At 49.7% G+C, this 25,822-nt stretch overlaps 1 protein-coding gene across 1 annotated transcript; it reads left to right on the forward strand.

Annotated features, from left to right (window-relative positions):
* Window positions 1-7,410: 7,410 nt before the first annotated feature.
* Window positions 7,411-25,549, forward strand: LOC134433352 (olfactory receptor 14J1-like; the record flags this gene model as incomplete). Its single annotated transcript, XM_063182208.1, has 2 exons — window positions 7,411-7,872; window positions 25,544-25,549. Coding segments are annotated over 2 exons (468 nt in total), but the record flags the coding sequence as incomplete, so codon positions are not given.
* Window positions 25,550-25,822: the final 273 nt, after the last annotated feature.

Below are 25,822 nucleotides of genomic sequence, written 5' to 3' on the forward strand. Positions count from 1 at the left end.
ACCAACCACCACAATGGGGCCGGGCATTGGTTGCCATGGCACCAAACTAAGGACTGGGTCCCCGTGGCCATTGCCATGGCACCTGGTGGCACCAATTCCAGGTACAATTGTCACTGCAATTGTACCTGGAACAGCCCTGGCACTGCTTTGTCCCAGGGTTGCCATGGCAGCCAAGGGCAGCAACAGCTCTGCAGGCAAGTGGCCATGGAACCTGGCTTCAGAAATGGCTCCTTGGGCTGGTTTCCAAGGAAACCTGAACTGATGGGGGTTGCCATGGGACCCAAACCCAGCAGTGGGGTCATTGCAGTGTCCATGGCAACAGTCCCTTGCAATGGCACCACTGCATGTTGGGATGATGATCCACCCTCACAGCTGGCCCAGGGCAGGTCTGGAGTGCTCCTGGTGGCAGCTTGGGCTTGGCACACACTTGAGGAGGATGTCTGTTTGCAATGGGGAAACTCAGGAGTTTTAGATTGCTTCAAAAATCAAAGAAGGCAAATCCCTCTTTGGCTGTGTGCAGCCACTTCTCCAAGCAAAGCAGGTTCCAGGTGAGTGAGGAGAGACACAATGGGCATGGGGAAAGTGGAGCAAGGTTGTCCACACTGGCTCAGAGCTCAAGGCACCACTTCTCTGAGCAGGCCAGACCTCCTTAGGAGAGTCCCTGCATCAATATCAGTCACTGAATGCTGCAATCACCTCTTGTGTATTAGGAACAGCAATAAAAGACACCCTTTAAAATAGGACTACATATTTCCTTCATGGGCCCACCCCTGGGGTGGGAATGCCAGTTGCTTGTCCAATCAGAGCCAGGGTAGGCACCAGCTGCTAGTGTGTGATTGATTGATTAACATCTGGGCTAATCAGAGCTGGGTTAGCACAGCCCCTGCTGTGTGATTGACAGCTCTGCCAGACCAGGGCTGGGGGCGGGGCTCTGTCCCACCACAAACCTGACCCGGCCCTGGCCCCACACGGGCATTCCGAGCATCCCAAGGTGTCTTGGGACATTGTTCTCATGCAGTCTCTGACAGCGACCACGGTGACAGTACGGAACCTCATGGAACCAAGGGTCAGTTGTGACAATGCATGTCCAAGGACACCACAGTGCCACTATGGAATCTCATGGAACCAAGGGGCCATGGTGACACTGTGGTGCCTTATGGAATCAAGGAGACCATTGTGAAACTTGGGGGCCCCAAGGAACCAAGGGTCCATGGTGACCTTGTGCAGCCCATAGTGTCACAGAGGAGCCCCTGTGACACAGCGAGGGCGCATGGAGCCGAGGGGCCATGGTGACACATCAGAGGTTTGTGGAACCAGGAAACCATGTCGAGGGCTGCTTCTCATCAGCCCCTGAAGCACTGGGGCTCTTGGCTTTCCTTCCTGTGGGAGAGAACTGTCCTTCTCCTCCAGGGGAGCATGGCCAAAATTTAAATTCCTCCTCCAAATTTCCATATATGCACAGATTGTTCTCAGATGAAATCTCCCAGAAGAGACAGGTCCACCTGCCTTGGCCACCCAGGGGCCACCTCTCATCTGCCTTTGAAACCCTGGGACCATGTGCTTTTCTTGCTTAGGGGAAAATAACATCCATCTCGACCAGGTGCTCATGGCCAAAATTGAGAATCTGCCTCCAGAATTCCCAATATCCAAGGATAGCTCCCAGACAAAAGCTGCCAGGACTGACAAGTCTGGCTGGCCTTGGCTTCCTGAGGGCTGGCACTCTTCTGCCTCTGAAACACTGGGGCTCTGTGCTTTCCTTCCTAATGAAAAGAACTCTTCTTTCTGTCCAGGCACCCACGACCAAAACTGATGTTCCACCTCCAAAATGCCCTATGTCCAAGGAGAGTCCCTAAACAAAAGGTGCCAGGACAGACAGGTGTGGTGGCCTTGTTGGCCTAAGGGTGGCCACCTCTCATCTTCTTCAAAAACACTTACACTTGGCATTTTTCTTTCCTATTGGCAAAAACCATCCATCCTGACCCGGCGCCCATAGCCAAACCTGGAATTCTACCTCCAAAACTCTGTACATCCAAGGATTGCTCCCAAATGAAAGCCAGACAGGTCTAGCTGCCCTTGCCGCTTGGGAGCTGTCCCTCACCTGCCTCAAAACACTGTGGCTTGATGCTTTCCTTCCTATGGAAAAGAACCATCCTTCTTCTCAAGGAGTCCAAGGTCAAAAGTGAGATTTCTCCTCTGATATCCAAGGACCCTCCATGACAAAAGCTGCCATGACAATCAGGCCTGGCTGGCTTGGGAGCCAGGACAGGAGCCACCTGTCTCCTCTTCTGGCTTTGAAACACTTGGGCTCCATGCTTTCCTTCCTATGAAAAAGAACTGTCGTTCTTATCTACAAAGAAATGGCCAAAATTGGGATTCCACCTCCCAAATTCCCTATATGCAAGGGTTGCTTTCATACAAAAGCAACTAGAACAGAGAGGTCTGGCTGACTCAGGCCTCTGATGGCCACCTTTCGTTTGCCCCTCAAATATCAGTGTTCCTTGCTTTCCTTCCTATGTAAAAGAACCATCCTTCTCCTCCAGGTGTCCATGTCTGAAATTGGGATTCCACCTCCAAAATTTCCTATACCAAGGGTCGCTCCTGGGTAAATCTGTCAGTACCGTCAAGTCCGGCTGGCCTTGGCCTCTGGTGGCTGCCCCTGAAACACTGGGGTTGGGTTCCTTCCTTCCCATGGAGATCACTGGGACACTGTTGGGACCTCATGGAACCAAGGGGATCCTTGTGGTACCACTGGAGCCCATGGAGCCAAGGGGATCATTGTGGCACCACTGGAGCCCATGGAACCAAGGGCATCATTGTGGCACCACTGGAGCCCATGGAACCAAGGGGCCATTGTAACACAGCGGGGCTTCATGGAACCCAGAGACCATTATGACTCTGTGGGGCCTGATGGAACCATGGAGACCATTGTGACCCTTCAGGGCCTCATGTCACCAAGGGGGCATTATGACATCTCAGGTCCTCATGGAAGCAAGGGACCATTGGGACACTGTGGGGCCCCATGGAACCGAGGAAACAGGGAGCAGATCTGGCTGCAAGCACTGAGCCCAGCCGGGGTCACGGAACCATCTGCAGGCCCAAGGTGAGATATGAACTCTTTCAGTGCTTCCATCCTCCCTGGAGTGAGAGAAAAGGACAAAGTGCAGGCACATAGAGGAGCAACATGAAGACACCGAGGTCAGTGAAGAGGAAGTTGAGTCCCAGATGGGAGGGATGAGGAGATGTCCTGATCTTGGGGCTGAAATCCTCTTGTAAAGCTATGGAGAAGGATGTAACTAATACATCAGACTCTTTTTTTCCCTGTATTGCATTGAAAAGTATGGGGACATGACTTGTTCAGCAAAGGCCTGCATGCTGAAGTAGCAAATGTCAAAGTAGCTGTGATCCCATGAGAAGTTTGAACATGGAAAAAGGGAAGTGTGATGAGATCCTGTGCCTTCACAGGGAGAAGAAAAAGATATCCTCAGAGATGAAGATGATTTCAGAAATAGATGAGGAGAATCTTTGCTCTTACACAGCTCATCTTTTAACTAATACCCCATAAGTTGACATGGCCCATAAACACAACTGTAAAAGAGCTTTGAACAACTGGGAGGGATGTCCCAATTGCAGATTTTTCTGGGCAGTTGCTATTCATGGAAATTGAGAGTGACAAGAGAAGTGTCTCTTCTGGAAAAGTCTCCATAGCATGAGAGACAGACTCCTCTCCCTAAGAGAACTCAAGAAAGACTATTCTAGTTGGGGTAAACTGACTGAAAATTCTAGGTTTGTCTCTTTATATTGTCAGTAAGAAAGAAAAGGTTGTAGGGAGAGGAGAAGTTTTCTGAAAGTTGTGTTCTTATTACTCTTTCTTTTAGTTGCTCTTAATGAACTTTTCCTTATACCCTCTTAAAGTTTTGAGCCTGCTTTGCCGTTCTCCTTATCTTATCACACAGGAGGAAATGAGTAAGTATATTCTAGTGAGTGCACTGGTAATCAGCCAACACCTAAGCCACCACAATAATTGCTGCATTCTCCAAGAAATCTCAAATTGGTGAACCAAAATCACTACAGAAATATTTCTGATGAACTGCACTAGAGCAGAGGGAAATCAAGGCAGAGCCATAGTTTATCAGGACTTGTTTGATCCTAATGAGCCCCGTGGTGAATTTGGAGCTGAGCCCTGGAACCTCAGGGTCTGAGAGGAGATTGCAGAAACATTTCTAGGAGTCAAAGTCAGAAGAAAACCCCAAAGTGTCTCAAATCATGGATGCAACCCACTAAGGTCCATCCCCTAGACAGGCTCCTCATGGACTCCTTGGAGGAGAGATCTGGAGGCCAGGATGGCACAATAACTTCTCAGAGATTCAGTGTGGAAAGGAAAATCCAGAGTACCTTAAAAATCTTGAGTATTTTAAAGTATTAATGAGCCCCACTACATGTCAGTGCAAAGCTCTCAAGGGACTCGTTAAAGCACATAATTAGGGCCATGATTGCAGAAACCTCTCACAGAGTCTGTATCAAAAGGGAAACACCAAGTACCTTAAAATAACTGAAGTACCTTAAAGCATAAATGAGCCCACTGAATGTTGTTACTGACAAAGCCTCTCCAGGGACTCATTACAGCAAATAATTGGAGGCCATGATTGCACAAATCTCTCAGAGACTCAAAGGCAAAAGCCAAACCCAAAGTCCTTTGAAAAACCTGCAGTCCCTACAGGGAGAATTAAGGAGCCCTCAAGAGCATTACTGAGCGAGGCTCCCCAGGGACTCCTTCCAGCAGATCCTTGAAGCCCCTGGGATGTGGGCTAGGGGGGGATGCTGAGGGCAGGACAAGGGGCTGACAGTGCCCAGCCTGGCTGAGGCTGTGCCAGGAGGCCCCAGGGCCTCAGGACAAGGTGTCTCCTCACAGCCCTTGCTGGCACAGACCCTGCTGTGCCCCAGGGCACCAAGTCTTGGCTTCTCTTTGTCCCCAACTGTCATCACTGCCTCCAGTTCTCTGCTCCGCCTGGGGCCTGGGGACACTTTCTCAGTTGTGTCCCTCAGTGGGACCCATTAAAAGTCCAAGAAAGTTTGGAGTTGGATTCTGACTTGGAGTTCTGGAGAGGTTTCTTCAGCTTCCTCTCAGGGAATGATGTTCAGGGCCTGAGTACAAAGCCCCAGAGGCTCATTCAAGTCCTTGTGCTGTGTCTGTGCTGCTGAGCTGGGCTGGGCTCGTGGCACAGAGGCAGCTCCTGGTAACCAAGAAGAGCTTCAAAAGCACATTTCTCTTGATGAGCAGCTCTTCTGCCAGCCAGCAGGGCTGGGGCACTGCCTGCAGCCACCCCGGGCACAGCACAGAGGCACAGAGAGCTTCAATCAGTCAGGGCTGGGAAGGTGCTGAGAAGTGCCTGGGGCAGAATCACTGCCAGCCCTTGGCACAGGAACCTCTGGCTGCAGGACAATGCAGCTGCAGCTCCTGGAGCCACATCCTGAAGCTGGAACATCCCACTGCCTACAGACTCTGTGAGTACAACTCTGGGTATTTTTGGTGCAGGGGAGGTGAAATGCTCATCAAACTCTGATATGCTGAGGGGTTCTAATCAGTCATAGAATAATTCCAAGTCAAGGATTTTAACAAAAATGAGAAAATTTCCTAAGACTTTGAAATCAGTTTCCTGCTTTTGGAGAATGGCGGGTAGCGGGAATAAATATTAAAGGTAGGTTATGAATTATTAATTATGAATTTTGACAAGTGTCTGAGACATCTGAACTGTTACTTTTGATGATTATAGGGTCACAGGAGATCCCTAATGTGCTTTCAGTCACTCTGCCCATGGACAGCACCAGCGTCACCTTTGCTAGAGCCAACAGACTCAGTCTGAGCTGTCTTTTCTCCAAGCTGCAAACAGAACCTGACTCCAGCCAGTGCCCTGCAAACAGGCAGGGTTCTGTCAGGCCAAGGAGAGTGCACAGAGATTTGGGGTCTGTGAGTGTTGGCATGGAGAGATCAGGCACAGGGAAACACCTGCAGGAGGAAAATCTCCAGGAAGTAGAGAGAAGATCAGGCAAGGAGAGAAAGCAAAACCCAGCAATGCTGTGGCAGGGAGAGTTTAGAGATGTGCACAGGACCCCCTCCAGTGCAGCCCCTCCCTCTGAACAAGCCCCCTCCCTCCTGTGCCCCAGCCAAGCCTCTGCTCTCAGGGCCGGGGCTCCAAGGCGTGCAGCCCCTCCTGTGCAGGCAGAGCTGCACCAGAGCCGTGGGGCAGCTCTGCAGCCCCGGGCCCAGTTCCCTCTGCAGAGCACAGGGCTGGGAGCAGCTGCCTGGCACTGGGGGCTCTGGAGGGGGCACAGCTGGCTCAGGGTGACGCTGTCTCCAGTGCCCGGCTCTGGGCAATGCTGTCAGTGCAGCCAGGGAAGGAGCTGCATCTCCCTTCATCCAATGTCAGCATAAGGACACTTGGAAGTGTCTCTGAGATTTCAGTCCAAGCTGGGAGCTCCAATCCAGGGTGCAAACCTGTCCTAGAGCATCTCTGAGTTATAAGATTGATGGGGAAAGGCAGAGGTGTTTTGACACAGAAAATGCTGCTGGGTTGGAGAAATGAGCAATATGAGGTTTTGGCTTCAAATGTGGAGCTGGGCTGTGGTGGATCCATTTGCTCTCACCGGGACCTGGTGACATTATAGGGGAATCATTGGAATGTGACCCCCCCTCCACCTGAGAAAGGTTAAAGCCCAGAGAATCTCTGAACAGGTCAGAATGAGAGACCATCTACCCTCACTTTCCATTCATCACTTTACCTCACAGAATGCACTCTGTTTCCCTGGGGGGAGCAGAAATTCTAAGACTTTCTGATATCCAAGAATAGCAGCAGAGAAAAGGAGAAGCTTTTGAAAAGAACCCCAGATCTCCAAAAAAAAAAAAAAAAGAGTGTGTGTGTCTATTCCAGAGGAGGGTATATGGAAAATGGCTTTTATTTTGGTGACAGGTATCTCCTCTAAATCTTTGCTGTCCTTTCTTCATGAGCAGGTCCCCATGGCCAGCGGCAGCAAATGTCCAACAGCAGCTCCATCAGGCGCTTCCTCCTGCTAGCACTGGCAGACACACGGCAGCTGCAGCTCCTGCACTTTTGTCTCTTGCTGGGCATCTCCCTGGCTGCCCTCCTGGGCAACGGCCTCATCATCAGCGCTGTAGCCTGTGACCAACACCTGCACACACCCATGTTCTTCTTCCTGCTCAACCTGGCCCTCAGCGACCTGGGCTGCATCTGCACCACTGTCCCCAAAGCCATGCACAATTCCCTCTGGGACACCAGGGACATCTCCTACACTGGATGTGCAGCCCAAGTCTTTATGATTTTTTTTTTTCTTGCAACAGAGATTTGCCTCCTGACCATCATGTGCTACGACCGCTACGTGTCCATCTGCAAACCCCTGCACTACGGGACCCTCCTGGGCAGCAGAGCTTGTGCCCACATGGCAGCAGCTGCCTGGGCCAGTGGCTTTCTCAATGCTCTGCTGCACACAGCCAATACATTTTCCCTGCCCCTGTGCCATGGCAATGCCCTGGGCCAGTTCTTCTGTGAAATCCCACAGATCCTCAAACTCTCCTGTTCCAAATCCTACCTTAGGGAATTTGGGCTGCTTGCTGTCAGTGTCTGTTTATCATTTGGTTGTTTTGTGTTCGTTGTTTTCTCCTATGTGCAGATCTTCAGAGCTGTTCTGAGGATCCCCTCTGAGCAGGGACGGCACAAAGCCTTTTCCACCTGCCTCCCTCACCTGGCCGTGGTCTCTCTTTTCTATAGCACTGGCACATTTGCCTACCTGAAGCCCCCCTCCATCTCCACCCCATCCCTGGATCTGGCCCTGTCAGTTCTGTACTCGGTGGTGCCTCCAGCCCTGAACCCCCTCATCTACAGCCTGAGGAACCGGGAGCTCAAGGCTGCCGTGTGGAGACTGAGGACTGGATGGTTTCAGGAACATTAAACTGCTGCCCAGTATTTGCAAATCACGTGTAATTAAAATAACCTTTAATACTTCTTGTTAGTTTCATTTTGGAGGTTCTTTGTCCTTGTTTAAACTTTTAAATATTTTCTACAAAGTGATGTCATTTTTTGCGCCAATTTGGTGTTGCCAGTGCTGCTGCCATGGCCCTGCCCCGCTGCCCTGGTGGCCCTGGTGTTGCTGCAGGGCCTGAGTGCTCTCGGGGCCGGGTACGGCCCTGGGGGTGGCAGTGCTTGGGCTGCAGCAGGGACAGGCCATGGGCACTGCTGGGGCAGCGCTGACACCTCAGGCCAGGCCCTGGGGGCTCCAGGCTCCTTGCCCAGGTTGTCTCAAGAACACACCCAGGCCAATGCTCAGCACAGAAAACCCCCGTGAGCAGCCCCAGGCTGGCCTTGGGCAGGCTGGGGGCAAACAGCATGGCTGGGGCTCTGCAAGGGCCCTGGGGGAGATGGGAAGGAGCAGCAGAGCAGGGGCTGATCCATCCCCAGTGCGCTGGACAGCCCAGGGCAGCGTCCCAGAGCATCCTGATGGAGCTGCCAACAACATCCCTCCTCTGCAGCCCTGGCCTCTCCTCCAGCTCACACAGGTGCCCCATCCTTGCAGGCACAGACACGGCAGCACGGGATCAGGAGCCCCTGTTTGCATTGAACACAGCAGGGGGAGCACCCCCATGCTGTTGGTGTGGGGAAATGAACCTGAGGGAGCACAAATGCCATCAGCCCCTGGGGCCAGCAAGGGCTGAGGGACACCAGGGAAACCACTCAGCTTTGTCGTGGCCTCTGCAGTCAGCCAGAAAGTTTGTTCCCATCAGCTGGGAGTTTCCTGTCCCACTGCAGACGCTGTTGCTCAGAGCCAGGGCTGCCTGGCAGCCACTCCCAAAATGCCCTGAGCATTTCCTCTGCTTCACCTTGGCTTTCTTTACTCTTCCAGATACAAATTTCTTCTAATTCCCCACCCCAGGGGACCCAGAACTAGACACAGCACTCGAGGTGCTGCCCAACCAGTGCCCAGCACAGGGGAAGAATCCCTGCCCTGCTCCTGCTGGCCACACCATTCCTGATCCAGGCCAGGGGCCACTGACCTTCTTGGCCACCTGGGCACTCTGCTGGCTCCTGTTCAGCCTGCTGTCCATCAGTCCCTGCAGGTCCCTTTCTGCCTGGCTGCTCTCCAGCCCCTCTGTCCCCAGCCTGTAGTGCTGCAGGTGTTGTTGTGGCCAAAGTGCAGGACCCAGCACTTGGACTTGTTAAACCTCACCTTGTTGGATTTGGGCCCTGGATCCAGCCTGTCCAGGGCCCTGTGCAGAGCCCTCCTACCTCCATCCTCCAGCAGATCCAAACTCACACCCAGTTTGGTGTCATCTGCAGATTTGCTGATGTTGGACACAATCCCCTCATCCAGACCATTCCATGCAGACATTGGAATCCACGCTGGCTGGCTCTGATCCCTCGGCCATCCTGTGGGTGCCCTGTGATGGCACTCAGGGTGATCTGTTCCATAACCTTGCTGGGCACCCAGGTAAGGCTGACAGGCCTGGAGTTCCCCAGCTCCTCCTTCCAGTCCTTCTTGGTGATGGGCTCACACTGGCACCTCCAGTCCTCTGGGACCTCCCTGCTGAGCCAGCACTGATGGTAAATGATGGAGAGCAGCTTGGGGAGCTCATTCACAGCTCCCTCATCCCCCTGGGATGGATTCCATCCAATCCCACACACCTGTGAGCATCTGAGTGGCTCAGCAGGTCACCAACTGCTTCCTCCTGGATTCCAGGGGCTGTTCTCCTCCCTGTGCCCATCTACCAGCTCAGCAGAGCAGTTGTCCTGAGGACAGCCTGCCCTAATATCTAAAATTGAGAGAAACAAGATGTTAAGTGGTGTTTTGCTATTAATTTAATTGTGGAAACATTGTCTATTTTTTTTTTCTCAGAAATGGTCAGGTTAAACTCTAATTGAGCTTTCACCTCTTGACTTTTTTTCTGCAGGACTTCACAACATCCTTAAACATTTCCTAAGCTGCTTGACCTTCTGTCCAAAGTTGATGCACTTCTTGTTACCCTTGAGTTCCCACAAAATCTCCACGGCCAGCCAGGCCAGTCATTTTCTGCACTAGCTCATTCTTTGCCACACTGGGACAGGCTGCTCCTTCCCCTTAAGATTACTTCCTTGAAATATGTCCATCTTTCCTAGACCCCTTTGTTTTTAAGGGATGTTTTCCTTCAAAAAATCAGTACCTGATTTGGTACTCCCAAAATCAAAATCCATAACAGGTCAAAGTCTGCCCTTCCTAATTCCAGTGTAGAAGTTTTGTTGCTGCCCCTCCTTCTTTCCCAGAACATTGAAAACTTGTCATGGTCACTGACAAGAACATTTCATGGTCACTGTGCCCCAGGCAACCTCTGAGCCCAACATCTGCAACCAGCCCTTCTCTGTTTGTGAACAGTAGCAGACAGAACTTTCCTTGGCAGTGGGAGTGTTACCAAAAATTCAGTAAAATAGAAAACTCCTTAACACCAATGCAGCATTAAAAAGCAGCATTATTTATTCAGGGGAATGCACGGGGGACAGCTCCTCCCAAAGCCATGCAGGCTGAGTAAAGGAAAGTTTCTGTTTATATTCTGTATATTGCACACATATTCATTGATTGTCCCAGACTAAACATAAATATGATAATGGTTTCCCCAAAATTATTCACATATTTCCCCTCCCCTTCACCCATGTGTTGTTCTGTCTTGGGGTCTCCCTGATGGTGCTTGGTGGTCGTGGACCCCAATGTTCCCGTGGGCCTGGCTGAGCTGGCAGGACACTGAGGCTGCTGAACTTCCAGTTCCCCTTCTCACCCAATGGGCATTGTGTGGTTTCCACAGGCCTGGGGTTTTGGAGAACAAGGTCCGGGTGTCAGCTCACCTGGTGGAGACAATTTATCATCTCATAACATGAGGTCACAGAGTGGGCTATGACATCACAGAGCGGGTTATGTGAGGTGTTTGAGCAGCTATGACATCATATACTGCCCGTGTGACATCACAGAGCCATCTGTGACATCAGAGGGCAGAGGTCTGACATCACAGAGCAGACTGTGACATCACAGAGTTGGCTGTGACCAGCTGTGACCAACCATCAGAGATCAGCTGTGTGACATTGGAGAATGGGCTGTGACATCACAGATTTGGCTGTGACATCAGAGACCAGCTGTGTGACATCCCAGCAGGGCTGTGTCAGGTCACTGGGTTGGTCACTCCACCCCAGCTCCCCCTCACTGTTTCTCCCAACAACTCCAATGCTGTCCATGCCCAGCAGGGTCCCTGTCCCCCGGGATCCCCCCGGCCCACCTGGAGCCACAGCCTCCACCAAAGGATGTTCCACAGGATCCACCCCAGAGCTTGACAGGGGACAAGGGGCCAGGGTTGTGCGACCAGGACATCAAGGACGGGGATTATCCAGGTCACTGTGGCCTAGTTTTGGCTCCCCAGGACAGGTAAGATGTCTGGCAGCTGGAGCAGGGTCTGGGAAGGGCCTCCAAGGTGGGGCTGGAGCCCTTGGGCTGTGAGCAGAGGCTGAGGGAGCTGGGCTTGTCCAGCCCGGTTGCAGGGAAGGCTGAGGGGCTCCTCATGCCAGCCTGGCAGTGTCAGCGAGGAGGGGATGGAGAAAACAGAGCCAGGCTCTTCACAGGGGGCTGGGGAGAGACAAAAGCCAATGGGTGACAGAGGAAAGAGGGGAGATCAGCCAGGGCATGAGGAGATGAAATGAGTCAGGCTGCTTTCAGCTTTTCCTCAATACCAAGAGCAGCCTGACCTCCCATCTCCATCCACCACTGAGAACTTTGCAAATCAGGAATAGTTTGAGCTGTTTTTCCTGCACTCCAGGATGAGCATCCTGATAGAACTTTTTTTGAACAAGAACTTAATTGTGTTTATATCTATCACAGAACCACATTTGTCTAAAATTACTTTTTAGTATGGAAATCACTTATGGATGGTGGACTCATCAGGTACTGCTGAGACACTATGCATAGCTCAGGGAAGAGCGTGATTGTTAGTAAATTCTGTCCTGTTCCACTGTGGTCTGTTGGCCATGAAGAGAAACTTTCTGTGCCTCTGAGTCTCACCAGTTCCTGATCCCTCAAAACACAAAAACCTGATGAGTTGTGGCTCCCTCTCCAGTGGTGGTACTTGGACATCCCTCCACATGCAGAATAAAGCTCCCTTGTCCCAGAAAGTCCCTGGCAATGCAGGGATGAAGGAAACAGGACAGGCTGTGGGGATCAGGGGCAGGGCAGAGCCAGGGAGAAGAACGACTTTTGCATTTGATGGAGCTGTGACTTGCCTTGGCTTTGTTGGCTGACAACAAATGAACAGCCCTCTGTGTGTCAGGCAGCTCCTTCTCCAAGGAAAGCAGGTGGGAGCTGGAGCCAAGGAGCTGAAAGCTGCAGGTGCAGCCTGGGCTGGAGGGAGCTCAGATTTCCACGAGGCTGCTCTGAGTGCCAGGGCTTGGATGGGGGAAATGGTGGGGTGGGGGTAGGGACAGAGTCTGATTGATTGTCAGCCATGAATGGTGTTGATTTATTATTTATTCAAACTGCATGAGGAGATACTTGGATTCAGTGTCAATTGGAGATTGCACATATCAATGAATTAACAGGAAAAAACTCTAAACCAGATCTAAAAAATATTTTCTCACTGTCTTTTTAAATATTATGAGTTCACTTGGAATATACTACTGAGATCTACTTAACTACAAATTTTTTGGAAACTGAAATCAAATTATTCCCAGAGGCTTTGGTTGTTAAGGTGTTCTGAATGTGAATGAGCCCTGGGACACTGAATTCCTGCACTCAAGAGCTGAAGGCTGAACAAGCCTCTGGAGCAGGAAAATTCAGCAGCAGCCTCCAAGTTGCTGAGGATGTCAGCAGCCCCCACTGAGGCCATCCCTGCCCAGAGACCTTGGGGGAATGGGCAGACAAGGAGAGCGTCCCTGGGGCTGGGGCAGCACAACTCAGAGGCAGCAGCGGCTCCAGCTGGGAAATGGAGTGTGGAATGTGGCTGGGAAAGCCCTGCCTGGGCTGGGCCAAGCAGGACACACAAGCCCTGACTCCCTCCAGAAAGCTCACTCAAAGAGACATTTTAGAGGAATTACAATTGTTTGTCTCCTCTGAGTTCAACTCACTGGAGAAATACCAGCAAGAGATTCTCAGGGGCTCAAAACAGAAAAACAGCCTTTACTGTGAACTTCAGACAATGAGAGAAAATTTGGCAAATGGTTTATTCTGACATTGTAGTGGTTTTGGTTTGGTTAATTTAACTTTTTTCTAATCTTGAGATTTCTTAATTAATGTATTGATGAGTGTAATGGGTTTTAGTGTCAGTTTGTTATATATGTATTAATTTTGTTGTGAGATAGGATTAGGAGAAAGGTAAAGTAGGCCTAGCATTTTAAAAGGCTATCAAGAAATTTTTATTAAATATAAATTCAAAAAGAAAAAAGTAGTAAAAATTAAAATAAATTTTTTTGAACACTGTTTTTTCTTTATAAAGTTTTCTTTTTACTGCCAATGTAAAGTAAACTTAAAATTTCTAGGTATTTACTATTTCTAGAATAATCTTTTTTAATTTTACTTTGGGAGAGAAGTTTTTCTTGTAAATGTTATGGAGATTTTTTTACAAGAATAAACAAATTTTTTTTTTTTTGATTCTTAATTCTGACATGGATAACATTTGTCTGAGGAACTCTGTTATTGTGAAGTTTTTCTTGCTACAAGCCTTTTTACAGCTTATAGATGGGCCATGTTGACTTATGGGGTATTTTTTTAAAGATGAGTTCTTTAAGTGTAAAAGTTTTTATTTTTTACTTTTAAATTATTTTTATCTCTGCAAATAGAGATCTCTTGGGGATACTGGACTAATTTTATTTTTTTTTCCCCTGTTTAAATGTACTATGAAAATACTGCTATTTTAACATTTGTTTAATTTTAGCATGCAGGTTTCTGTTTGATAATAATTTTTAATGGTTTTTTGTACTATTAAAAAAAGTTGTTTTTCTTTATAGTTATAAAAGGATTTTAGTTTTATGATTAAGGTATTTTTCCTTCTTTTTTATTTGGGATTTAATTTCTTCATTACTGACTTGGATGGTTTTTTATTGTTTTTTTAATATGCATGTATTTTGTTGTTTTTTTTTTTCTTTTACTTGAAAGAGGATTGAAGCATTGAAAGGACTAACACCTGACCTGCCGGTAACTTGTGGTGGAAGTTGTGGTTAGGTTGTGTTAGGATTGGTTTTATGGTTGGTTTTTGGTTTTTTTATGTTTAAGATTTTAGTTGTAAGGTTATTTTATATGGGTTGTAGGTTGTAGGGGGTTTTTGTTTTAGTTGTGTTGGGGGGAAGGGACTTGGTAAGATTTCAATAGCTGTGTCTTGCTTTGTTCTGGTTGGGGTTTTGTAGCCTCTTGTTTTCCTGTTTGGTGGTTGTTGGGGTTTGGTTTGGTTAGAATGGGGCCAATGTGGAGAGTATCTTAGTGGTTTAACAGATTGTCACTTTCACGAAAAAGTTTTACTTTTGAAAATTCTTCTCATCTCAAATCACAACAGACATTAAGTCAACATAAAACACTTCTCAAAGCATTGACTTGAGCCATTCAATTTCACAAATTCTAAGCCTCTTCCATTTCATATTAATCAAAATTTGCAGGAGCACAGAAACAGAAGAAGACACAGAAAGAGAGCAAGGCAAAAAGATGCAGAGAAGCACACACACAGTTACCAACTCCTGGATTCCAGCACTGTTCAGATGGAAATTCCAAGAGCAGGTAGGGTCAAGATGTGTCCTTGCCTTGTGGTCAGTCTTCAATACCCCTTGGTCTTCCTGGGCCCTTCCCTCAGGTGGGCGTTGGGCTCATTTGGTCCCTCAGGAGCTGGGCTGGGGCTGCAGAGGTGGCTGTGGAGCATTGCCTGTGCTGTGCCAGGGACTGGCAGCCACTGCTGGGCTGGGATAGAGGCTCAGGGGGGATTGGGTTTCCAGGGCAGGGCAAGGCTGGACCTGCCCCTTCCTCCCTCACACATGAAATGTTTTGAGCCAAAAATCTCCTCCAGTCTGACACAACAGGCAATGTTGGAGGTGAAACCCCAGTTCTGGCCATGGGCGCCTGAAAGAGAATGGCAGTTCTTTTCCATAGGAAGGAAAGCACAGAGCCCCAGTGTTTGGAAGGCTGGTGAGAGCCTCACTGGGCACAGGCCAGCCCGACTTGTCAGGAATGGTAGATTTTGTCTGGGAGCAGTCTTTGGATTTAGGGAATTTTGGAGGTGAAAACACAATCTCGGCCATGGACACCTGGAGAAGCAGGACAGTCCTTTCCCATAGGAAGGAAAGCACAGAGATTTCCCCAATGTTTTGGGGACAGATGGGAAGTGACCCTTGTGAAACCACTGCAGCCAGATTTGTACTGACAATATTTCTATGGGAACAATCCCTGGATATAAGGACATTCGGAGGAGAAATCCCAAATCTGACCATGGGTTCCTGGAGGAGAAGGAGAGTTCTTTTCCAAAGGAAGGAAAGCATGGAGTCCCCGTGCTTCAGCAGCAGATGAGAAGAGATCCTCAACATGCCAGGGTCAGCTGGACCAGTCAGGTGGCCCATGGGAGGCTAAACCAACTAGACCTGTTCTTTGTTCCTTTGGTTTTATGGGGCCCCACACTGTCACAATGATGCCTTGGATCTATGAGGCCCCACAGTGCCATAATGCTGACCTGTTTCTATGGGGTCCAGCAGTGTCACAATGGTCCCTTGATTACAAGAAGACCTGCAGTGCCACAATAGACCCTTGGTTCAATGGAGTCCCACAGTGTTGCATTGGCCTCTAGGTTCCAGAAGGCCCTAGAGTGTCACAATGGTCCTACTGATTCCATCAGCCCTTGCAGTGTCACAATGGTCTCCGTGGTTCCCCAGGTCCCACAATGTCATGTGACTCTTCTTTTCCATGAGCTTTGCAATGTCACAATGGACCTTCGGACCCTGGGGGATTGCAGTGTCACAATGGTCTCTTTGGTTCCACTGTGTCACAATGGACCATTGATGACAGGAGGCCACTCTCTGTCACCCTGGAGCTTTGGTTCCATGCAGGCCTGCAGTGTCACAATGAACCCTTGGTTCAATGGAGTTCCACAATGTCACCTTGGCCTCGAGGTTCCGTGAAGCCCTGCTGTGTCACAATGCTTTGCTTATTCCATGGGGCCTCATAGTGTCACAATGATCTCCATGATTTCATGAGTCCTCTCAGTGTCACAATGGCCCCTTGGTTCCATGAGGCTGTCAAGTGTCTAAGTGAAGTTAAATGCTGCTAAGAGTTGTTTTTTTGCTAAGTTTTAAGTTTAATATAAGTTATAAGCTAAGTTAAATATTGTTAAGTGTTAGTCCTCTTTTAAATTGCTAAGTCATAGGTTATAATTTAAGTTAAATGCTGTTTAGCAGCATTTAACTTCACTTAGACCTTGTGACTTAACCTTACCTACACGCCTGACTGACTCAGCTATCCAAGGCACTCCCACCCCTCAGAGAGCAGCATTTCTGCCACATTTCCCCAGCACAGGCACTCCTGTGTGCACATAGACACAAAGAGTCAGTGCAAGGCACCTGGGAGAAATTCCCCTGAGGGAAGGGAATGCTCACTGTGGATCCTTTGGCATCTCCCCAGGGGGTGAAGGGCAGAGCTTGGAGGAGTGGGGGGATCGGCCCAGGCTCTGTCGTTGTTCAGGATCCCCGAGTGCAGCAAACGGGAGAGTTCCCGGCTGGGAGTGGCCCCACTCAGAGGGAGTCGCTGGCCCAGGAGTGTCATTACAGGACACAAAAGAACACAAGCTCACATCGTTGTTCTCAAGGTGAAGAAAAAAGGGGAAGTTTATTTTCTGATTCCAACATTTACAGTTTTCCAAAAGTGACAGTGGATTGGAGGGTGACAGTGACACCTCTCCAATGACACTGGACAAACCAACCGTCCATCAACTGTCTCCTCCTCCATAAAGGAATGCAAAACAATGAGTTATTTATAGAAAGTGTGTGAGAAAGTTCACTACAACAATGTCAACATCAGAAGGCTTAGAAAATCTTAAAAAACCAGGGCAACATCTCACTGTTTTCCTTTAAAAAAAAAAAAAGAAAATGAACAATATGATAAAGAAAACATGAACACTGTTCAGTGTCCACTTGGTGAGGAATCATCAGAGTGATCACTCTCATCATCTGCATCCGAATCATCACTCAATGATTCCCCCGCTTGATGCCTTCCAGGATGGTCACGGTTTCCATCTTGCTCATCAGCTGGATTCTGTCTCTGCGGTTGCAGGTCAGGGTGAACACACTTCAAAGGTACCCAGCATACCCCAGTGTGTGTGGATACACAAGCATACCCGCGCCCGGAAGCGATAAGGTCATAAGGACCTTCCCCCTGTTTGGTGACTAAATTCTGCACCTGTACCTTCACTCAAGGCTGATGTGCCTCGTCCGCAGCCTGCAATTAGAGATGGTGATTCAAAATGACAGGGTTATTTGAGTTCTGCGGCACAGTGAGATGACTGATTGTGCACAAAGCTTTTGCCAGCCGACTTTGCGTGGTTTCACCCTGCATTCCCCGTTTTTGTTTTTGAAGAACCTGCTCCAGAGTACCATGCTTGACCAGTTGGAGAATGAGGGATACCAAACTTGTGCGAGACACCCCACAACTGCAGGAACTGCTGCAACTTTTGCGATGTGTAAGCAGGACCATTGTCAGTTTTCACAGCAGAAGGTATGCCCAGAACGACGTCCTGCCTCCAGTGGGCAAGGATGTCACGTGCCTTCTCCCCAGTGTGAGCCAAAGCCCACATCGCAGAGGAGAACGTGTCCACTTTGACATGCACATACTTAAGCCGGCCAAACTCGGCAACCTGGGGGACATCGGTCTGCCAAAGCTCCAAGGCCCTAAGGCCTCTGGAATTTACCCCAGCCGGCAAAGGTGGAGCAAGTGCATGGCAGTCATCACATGACTCAACAATGTCACGAGCCTCAGTTGGCGTCAGCTGAAACTGCTTCTGCAGGGTATGTGCGTTTTGGTGGAAAAACCCATGCAATGCCTTGGTCTGCGCGAGTGTATCAGGCTGAGGCGCTACCCACGCTGGGTTAGCCAACTTGTCAGCCCTCGCGTTACCTTCCACTATAAAGCCCGGCAAATTGGTGTGACTCCTCACATGCAGAACATGGAATGGATGACCCCGGGCCTGAATGGCACACCACAAGGTCTTCAGTAAATGAAACAAGGCAGGATTACTGACCTCCTTCAAAACGGAATGACCCAAACTCTGTGCGGTATTGGCCACATAGGCGGAATCCATGACCAGATTGAAAGGTTCTTGGGAAAATCAACCAATTGGGCTGACCCATCCTCATGAGCTTCCAGAACCTGCCACTCTGATTGGTCTCTCCAAGTAACAATGGCGTTTCCTGTTCTCCCTGAACCATCAGTGAAGACGGCGGGTCCTTGCACAGGTTCCTGGGTATTTTTTGGGCCTCAAAGAGATTTGTGTGAATTTCACTATATGCAGTAGCCTATGACTGGGCAGATGACAAATGATCTGCCCTGAAAAATTTTCCAGAGCGCTCTGCAGGGACACACTGTTTGCAAAGCTCCAGTCAAAATCCTCCTGTTGCACCGGCAGTATGGTCTTTGCAGGATCCGCACCCATCAATTGCAAACACCGTTGCCGGCATTTGATTATCCAGCGAGCAATCAGCTCAAACAATGTAGTTGCTGTCTTCTGCGGCTGATGGGGCAGGAAAACTGATTCCAACATGTGCGAGGAATGGGACCATTTGTCACTCCATTGGCCAATAATGCTCGTGGGATGCGAATCTGGAGTGGTGATGAACAACAGTGACATCAACGGAGGGATCAATGCGATAAACTTGGCAAGCCGAAACAGCTTGCTGAACCACCTCCAACGCCATAAGCGCCGCAGGGGGCAGTGTGAGAGACGACTTTAGATCAGAGTCTCTTTTCAACATATCATACAGAGGAGACAGCTGTGCATCAGTTAGCTCCAAGTACAGACATGACCAAGTGATGACACCTACCAATTTCTGAGCATCATTCAGTGTCTTCACAGAATGCACAAATTGCACCTCCTGGTGACAGATCATCCCTTCCAGAATTTTGACCCCCAAGTACTTCCAAGGTGGTTGTTATTGAACATTTTCGGGAGCCACCTGCAGTCCATGAGCATGGAAAGCATCGAGCAACTGAGGCTGAATCCTCAGCAGCTCATCCTGGGTGGGCATAGCCACCAGAATGTTGTCCATATAATGATACAGACGTGCATCAGGAAACTGCTTGCCAACTCCAGACAAGGCAGGAGAATTCTGCATGCCTCGGGCAAAGTCCTCCATTGATATCTCTGTGCGGGCTCAGCCTCGATAATCGCTGGCACTGAGAAGGCAAACTTTGGTCTGTGATCGGGATGCAAAGGAATCGTAAAGAAACAGTCCTTCAGATCCACAGTGAGGACCGACCAGCCTGGTAGGTGATGGCATGCCCACCTGCAATGTTCTCATGCTTTCCATCACGGCATTACCCTTTTGGACGTCTTGCAACAACCTCCACTTACCAGATTTCTTTTTGATGCAGAAGACAGGAGTGTTCCAGAGACTGGTAGAAGGCTCCAGATGACCCTGTTTGGGAATCCACAAAATTAGAGGATTTTGGGAAAGCTTCAAGATGCAGGCCTCAGACACAGCAGAACTGTGAGCAGAGCTATGCAGCAGCCATGAGATAGGTCAGCAGAAAAATTATTTAAACTGTAGAAAAGCAAGGGCAAATAGAACAATGGTCTGTGTATTAACAGACTGTTGTCTAGAACAGCTCTGTAAGCTACAGAAAGTTTATCTAGCAAGATATTAGGAAGATTAAAGCTTAATAATGGAGCTCTGTGCATTGTGTTTTAAGGCTTACAAGCAGGTATAGTATTCAAAATAAGAAAGCATTGTTTTAACCAAAGGTACGTGTACTTATGCTGATTGGCTAGAACTACTGTCAATGTGCTTTTGCTTTGTGTGATTGGTCAAGAAACTTATAAAGTAAGTGGTAACATTAAGTTCCTGGTCTGCTGCCTGGAATGTGAGCTGCTGGCATCTTCCCATTGTCATAACCATGTAATGAGACTGATGCTGAAAATTAAAGCAGCTCGAGGCACGTTCTACAGCAGCCCTGTCTGGTTCGTGGTTTGTACAAAGCCCCCCTGCCGGCTTCACCCTGATCCAAGTGCTGCTGCACCAGGTTCTGAAGGGCAACCAATTTATCTTGAGGGAGGGGCCACTCCTTCTCCCAGACAGATTTGTACACCAGACACCGAATAGGAGGCGTAAGACACTCTGCGCCCTTCACTGCAGTGGCCTCCATCAAAAATCCGTCCCGATGTGCACCCCCAGACAGAAGAAGATCCCTCTCCCAGAGGTTGGGAGGAGTTGAAGTAACATGAGGCCTAACCCAGGCTGTCTGTCCCTCTGGGTTCGCCACCAGCATGGGCCGCAGGCTCAAGTAGCATTGTGCTGTCCCTCCCAGACCTGCGACAGACATCCCCACTGGATCCAGGGGCCACTCTGGGGGCCAGGCAACAAGGGAGAGAACCATGACGTCAGCACCGCTGTCGAGAAGCCCGCAGAGGTGGATTTCTGATGGCATTGCACCAGGAACAGACAGGGTACACAGCATCTCGGGACGGTCCTTGGTCAGGACCGCAGTCCAGTGAACTTGAGGCGGCCCAGTGGATCCAAAGCCACCAGCTACACGCAACCATTCAGCTGTCCTGCCAACAGAGGACTTAAAAGGCACAAGTTGAGCAAGTCGCGTCCCTTTCGGGATCGTGACGGGAGGGGGTGGGTGTGGAGACCATGGCACAAATCTGCCCTGTGAAATCTGCATCAATGAGCCCCAGGTGCACAATGATGCCCTGAAGGGTGGCACTAGACCTCCCCATCAGGAGAGCACTCATGCCCCCACCCAAGAGATCAAAGGAATCCAGGGGAACCTTGTGTATTTTATAGGATTCTAAGACAACTGTTGCTGCGGTGCAGACATCCACACCTGCTGATCCGCAGGTGCTGGCTACAAGCCGGCAAAGGAGACCTCCATCGTCTCCGGGGTCTGGAGAGAAACTTGTGTCTGGGCACGTCCATGCTGCACGCTCTGCTTCACGTTTCTCGAGCCCGGAAAAGCCTGGCCATTAACATGAACAGTCCCCTTGCAGACATTGGACATGTGATTCGACCTACCACACTGACGAGATAAGAACATAGGAAATCTGAACTTCTGTGCTTTCTTCCCCTTCTTCTTGCAAGCCTGCGCAGTCCCCTGCTGTGGCCGCCCGCCCTGCGGTGCTACCCAGACTGGCTGCACAGCGGCAGCCACGGCAGCCAACTTCTGACCCAAGGGGATGATGTCCGCACAGGTCTCCGCCATCTGAGAAACAGTAGGAAAACCAGGCAGAGCCACTATGACCCTCCTATAAGCATCATTCCAATTACACCTCACATGGTTTGCAATCACAATCCTCCTTGCCATAGGATCAGGAACCTGCCTCTCCACAGACGCAGTCAGCCTTGCTGCAAATGCCATGAAAGACTCATCATCCCCCTGGACAAGGGTCACGAACAGCTGCCTCGGAGCAGCAATTTCCAGGGTCTGAACAATCGCTGCCATGCCCAGTGTGGGGCACTGGTCAAGCACAAGGGGATTGAAGCCAACGTGCCCCTGAGCATTTTCATAAAGCCCTGTGCCTAGCAGCATGTCAATGACATCCACACGCCTGGGGTCCTGCGGCGCCAGCGCAGCATTCTGCACCACCGCTTGGGCCATCAAACGAGCCCACTTGGTCTCAAAAACATCAAACTGCACTAAGTCAAAAAGCGAATGTGTTACACGACAGAGGTCATGAGGTGTCAGCACATCCATAACGACCCTCCAGAGAGTCTGCATAACCTCAGCAGACTCCAAACCATGCTGAGCAACCACTGTTGCTCAGTGCTCAGTCCAATCATGGACTTCCCTCTCCAGCTTATACAAAAGCGGTTCATGGGTGTTATGAGTAACACCCCTGAGCATAGGAAAAGCCTGGGGACCTTCTGACAAAGCCACAGCACCTGCTGTGTCTCAGTCCTTGAGCCCCACAGGGACAAGAGGAGATGATTGACTGGGAGCCAGGTCAACACCACTTGCACCTGCACCCCTTGCAGCCAGAGAAGCCCCCTCCATGACCCTGCAGATGCCGTGAGGAGGCAGGCTGAGACATCTCATGGGACTTGGTTTTGGCTTCTTGCCAGAAACATTCGGGGTTCCTCAGACGCGCGGTCACCTGGCATGAGGAAAGTGTCCACAAATTCTGTGAGGAAGTGCCACTGCCCCGGGCACCCACCGGCCTCCCGCCGGTCGTGTCGGCATTCACACTGAAGGTAAATACCTCAGCACCCTCTCGTGCCACAGCCCTGGCAGGGGGCGCCTTGGCGGGCACAGGTACCAGCACGGCCTGCAAACCCAGTGTGGAATAGGACGATCTGATGGTGGTCACAAGGGTTTTCAGGATGAGAGAGAGACAAGAATGTTGACTCCATGATCAGAAGGTTTGATTTATTATTTTATTATATATATATACTACATTTTAACTGTACTAAAAAGTAATATAAAGGAAAAGGTTTCTCGGAAGGCTAAGATAAGAACAGAATCGAAAAGAATGAATAACTAAGATCTGTGTCTCATCAGAGAGCAAGAGCAGCTCTGCCGTGAGTGGTCAGTAAATCCAAACATCCACAGGAGACCAATCATGGATCCACCTGTTGCATTGCACAGCAGCAGATAACCATTGTTTAAAATATGGTGCTGAAACTTCTCAGCTTCGGGAGAAAAACTCCTAATGAAAGGATTTTAATGAAAAGATGCCTGCGACAGGACGAGACCGGCACGGGGCCCTGTCCCCGACATGGAGGAGGGGAGGGGTGCCAAGAGAGGTGCAGCCTGTGGAGCCGCATCACTGCAGAGCGGCACAAGGGAGCCTGGCACAGCCAAATCCACCCCGGGGGAACCATCGCCATTCCCGTGTTGGACCCGTCCCCCAGCACACCATCCCAGGGTGGGGAGAGAGCTCCACATCGCACAGAAACTCAAACTTCCCCTCGTCCATGTCCGAGACAGAAGGGCTCCACTGGGAACTCTGAGGGGTACAAGAACCAGACCCCCGCAAAAGATCCTCACACTTTTTCCACTGCACCAGCAGTGATCCCACGTCTACAGTGCAGTCATCAAAGAGGGCCTCCATGAGGTGTACCCCCACAAGAGACCACTCATCCTTGGAGAACGGCTTTGCGGAGTCTGAAAAGAGCCCTCGCTCTCGGGCCCACAGAAGCAATCACTCAAAATCATTCCAGGAAATAGAAACCTGTTTCCACTCCAGGGCCCCCCCTCCAGAGATCGTAAATGAGGGAATCCTCCTTTAAACCCACAGCGGTTGTCATTACCCCAAGAACAGCAGGCAAAGCACCAAAGAGGGGGGACAATGAAACCTCACCGGTAATCCAGACTTTGTCTCAGCCTAGGCTGCAGTACACTTTGGCAGTCACCTGATGTCACTAGAGGACAGGAAAGAACAGAAGCACACATCGCTGTTCTCTAGGTGAAGAAAAAATGTGAAAATTATATTCTGACTCCAACATTTATAGTTTTCCAAAAATGACAGCAGATTGGAGGGTGACAGTGCCACCTCTCCAATGACACTGATCAAACCAACAGCCCTTCAACTCTCTCCTCCTCCATAAAGGAATGCAAAACAATGAGTTACTTACAGAAAGTGTGTGAGAAAGTTCACTACAAGAATGTCAACATCAGAAGGCTTAGAAAATCTTAAAAAACCAGGATGACACAAATTGGGCTAAACTTGACCTCTGGTGACTGCTTCTCTGGTGACTGCCCCTGCACCATTGGGGCTCACTTGTTTCCTTCCTATGGAGACCATTGTGACACTGCGGAGCATTGTGGAAGCAATGGGCCGTGGTGACACTTAGGGACTTGTGGAACCAAGAGGAACATTGTGACTCCGCAGGGTACCATGGATCCCAGGGGCCACTGTGACACTCTGGGGCCTCGTGGAACCAAGAACATCTTTCTGTTCTCTTCAAACCAAGAACATGTGGCCCAGTTGGGCCTCACCGTCCCAAGGGGCCAGTGTGAAGCAGCAGGACTTTGTAGAACCAAGAGGCTATTGCTGCATTTCAGGGCCTTGTGGAGCCAAAGGCCCATTGTAATCCTGCAGGGCACTGTGGATCCATGGAGAACATTGTGGCATTGCAAGGCCCCATGGAATCAGGGAGACCATTGTGAACCTGCAGGGTCTCATGGAAGGAAGGGGCCATTGTGACACTATGGGAAGTTGTGGAACCAAGGGAATCATTGTTGCACTACTGGGCCCCAATGGAACCAAGGTGCCATTGGACACAGCGGGACTTCATGGAACCAATAGACCATTATGGCACTGTGGGGCCTTGTGGAACCATGGAGACCATTAAGATCCTTAAGGACTTGTGTAATCAAGTGACCGTTATGACACCTGAGGGCCTCATGGAAGCAAGGAGCCATTGTGACACTGCAGGGCCCTGTGGAACCAAGGGAACATGAAATAGGCCTGGTTGCCTTGGCTTCCCAGGGGTCACCTGACAGGTCTGCCTGACGTTGGAATGCTGAAGGCCATTGCCATCTGCCCCTGAAACATTGGGGCTCTGGGCTTTTCTTTTTATAGAAAAGAACTGTCCATTTTTTCCAGGCATCCATGGCCAAAATTCCGATTCCACCTCCAAATATCTGTGTATTCAGGGATTGCTGCCAGACTAAAGTTGCCAGGACAGACAAGTCTGACTGGTCATTGACTCCTGAGTGGCAGCACTCATCTATTTTCCAAACACTGGAAAGGGCTCTGTCCTTTTCTTTGTATGGAAAAAAACATCTCTCTCTTCCAGGCACAAATGTTCTAAATTAGGACTCCGCATTCATAATTTCAAATATCCAAGGGTTGCTCCAAGCAAACCTGCCAGGACAGACAGGTCAGGCTTGCCTTGGCTGCTGATGGCTGCCGTTCATCAGCTCCTGAAACACTGGGGCTCTGTGGTTTCCTTCCTATGGAGACCAATGTGACATTTGAGAGCCTTGTGAAATGAAGGGGCCATTGTGACACTGCAGAGCCTTGTGGAACCAAGGACAGCATTGTGGCTCTGTTTGGCCGCATGGTCCCAAGGGGCCAGTGCAAAGCAGTGGTGTGGGAGTTAGCCCAGCTGTAACTCAGAGTCAGACAGATTTTACCCTCGAAGAACTGGGCGTGAGTTTCAAGTTCTAGGAATCATTCGATTTACTTAGGGTGAGCTTGAGAGTTTTCCAAAAGCCTTTATTGTTGTTATGCTAAGTTATCCAAGTTCTACTCCTGTATTGGTTTATTGGTTACTTGTTTCTTCTATATGGTTATTGTTCTAGTTTTCTAGCCCAAGCGTCTATGTTGTGTCTTCCTCTTTGTCTCCAGTTTTAGGATACTGCCCCTCATACCGTGCTCGACTTCTCCATGTTTATTGTTTTTCACCCTGTAATTAAAGTTATTTTTGGGAAACTCCATCGAACCCACTCATTCCATTTTTGCCACCCTTGCCCTGCTGAAGTCAGGGACTCAGAGAGGTTTGTCGCAGCCACCCTCATTGTGACATTTGGGACCCGAACAGGCACCATGACATTCAGGGCTCCCTTTGTCAGTCATGTCAGCTGGGGTTAGCTGATGGATAGGTCAGTGCTCCCCGGGATTTTGAAT

Source organism: Melospiza melodia, unplaced genomic scaffold, assembly GCF_035770615.1.
Source record: "Melospiza melodia melodia isolate bMelMel2 unplaced genomic scaffold, bMelMel2.pri scaffold_18, whole genome shotgun sequence".
Classification (NCBI taxonomy): domain Eukaryota; kingdom Metazoa; phylum Chordata; class Aves; order Passeriformes; family Passerellidae; genus Melospiza; species Melospiza melodia.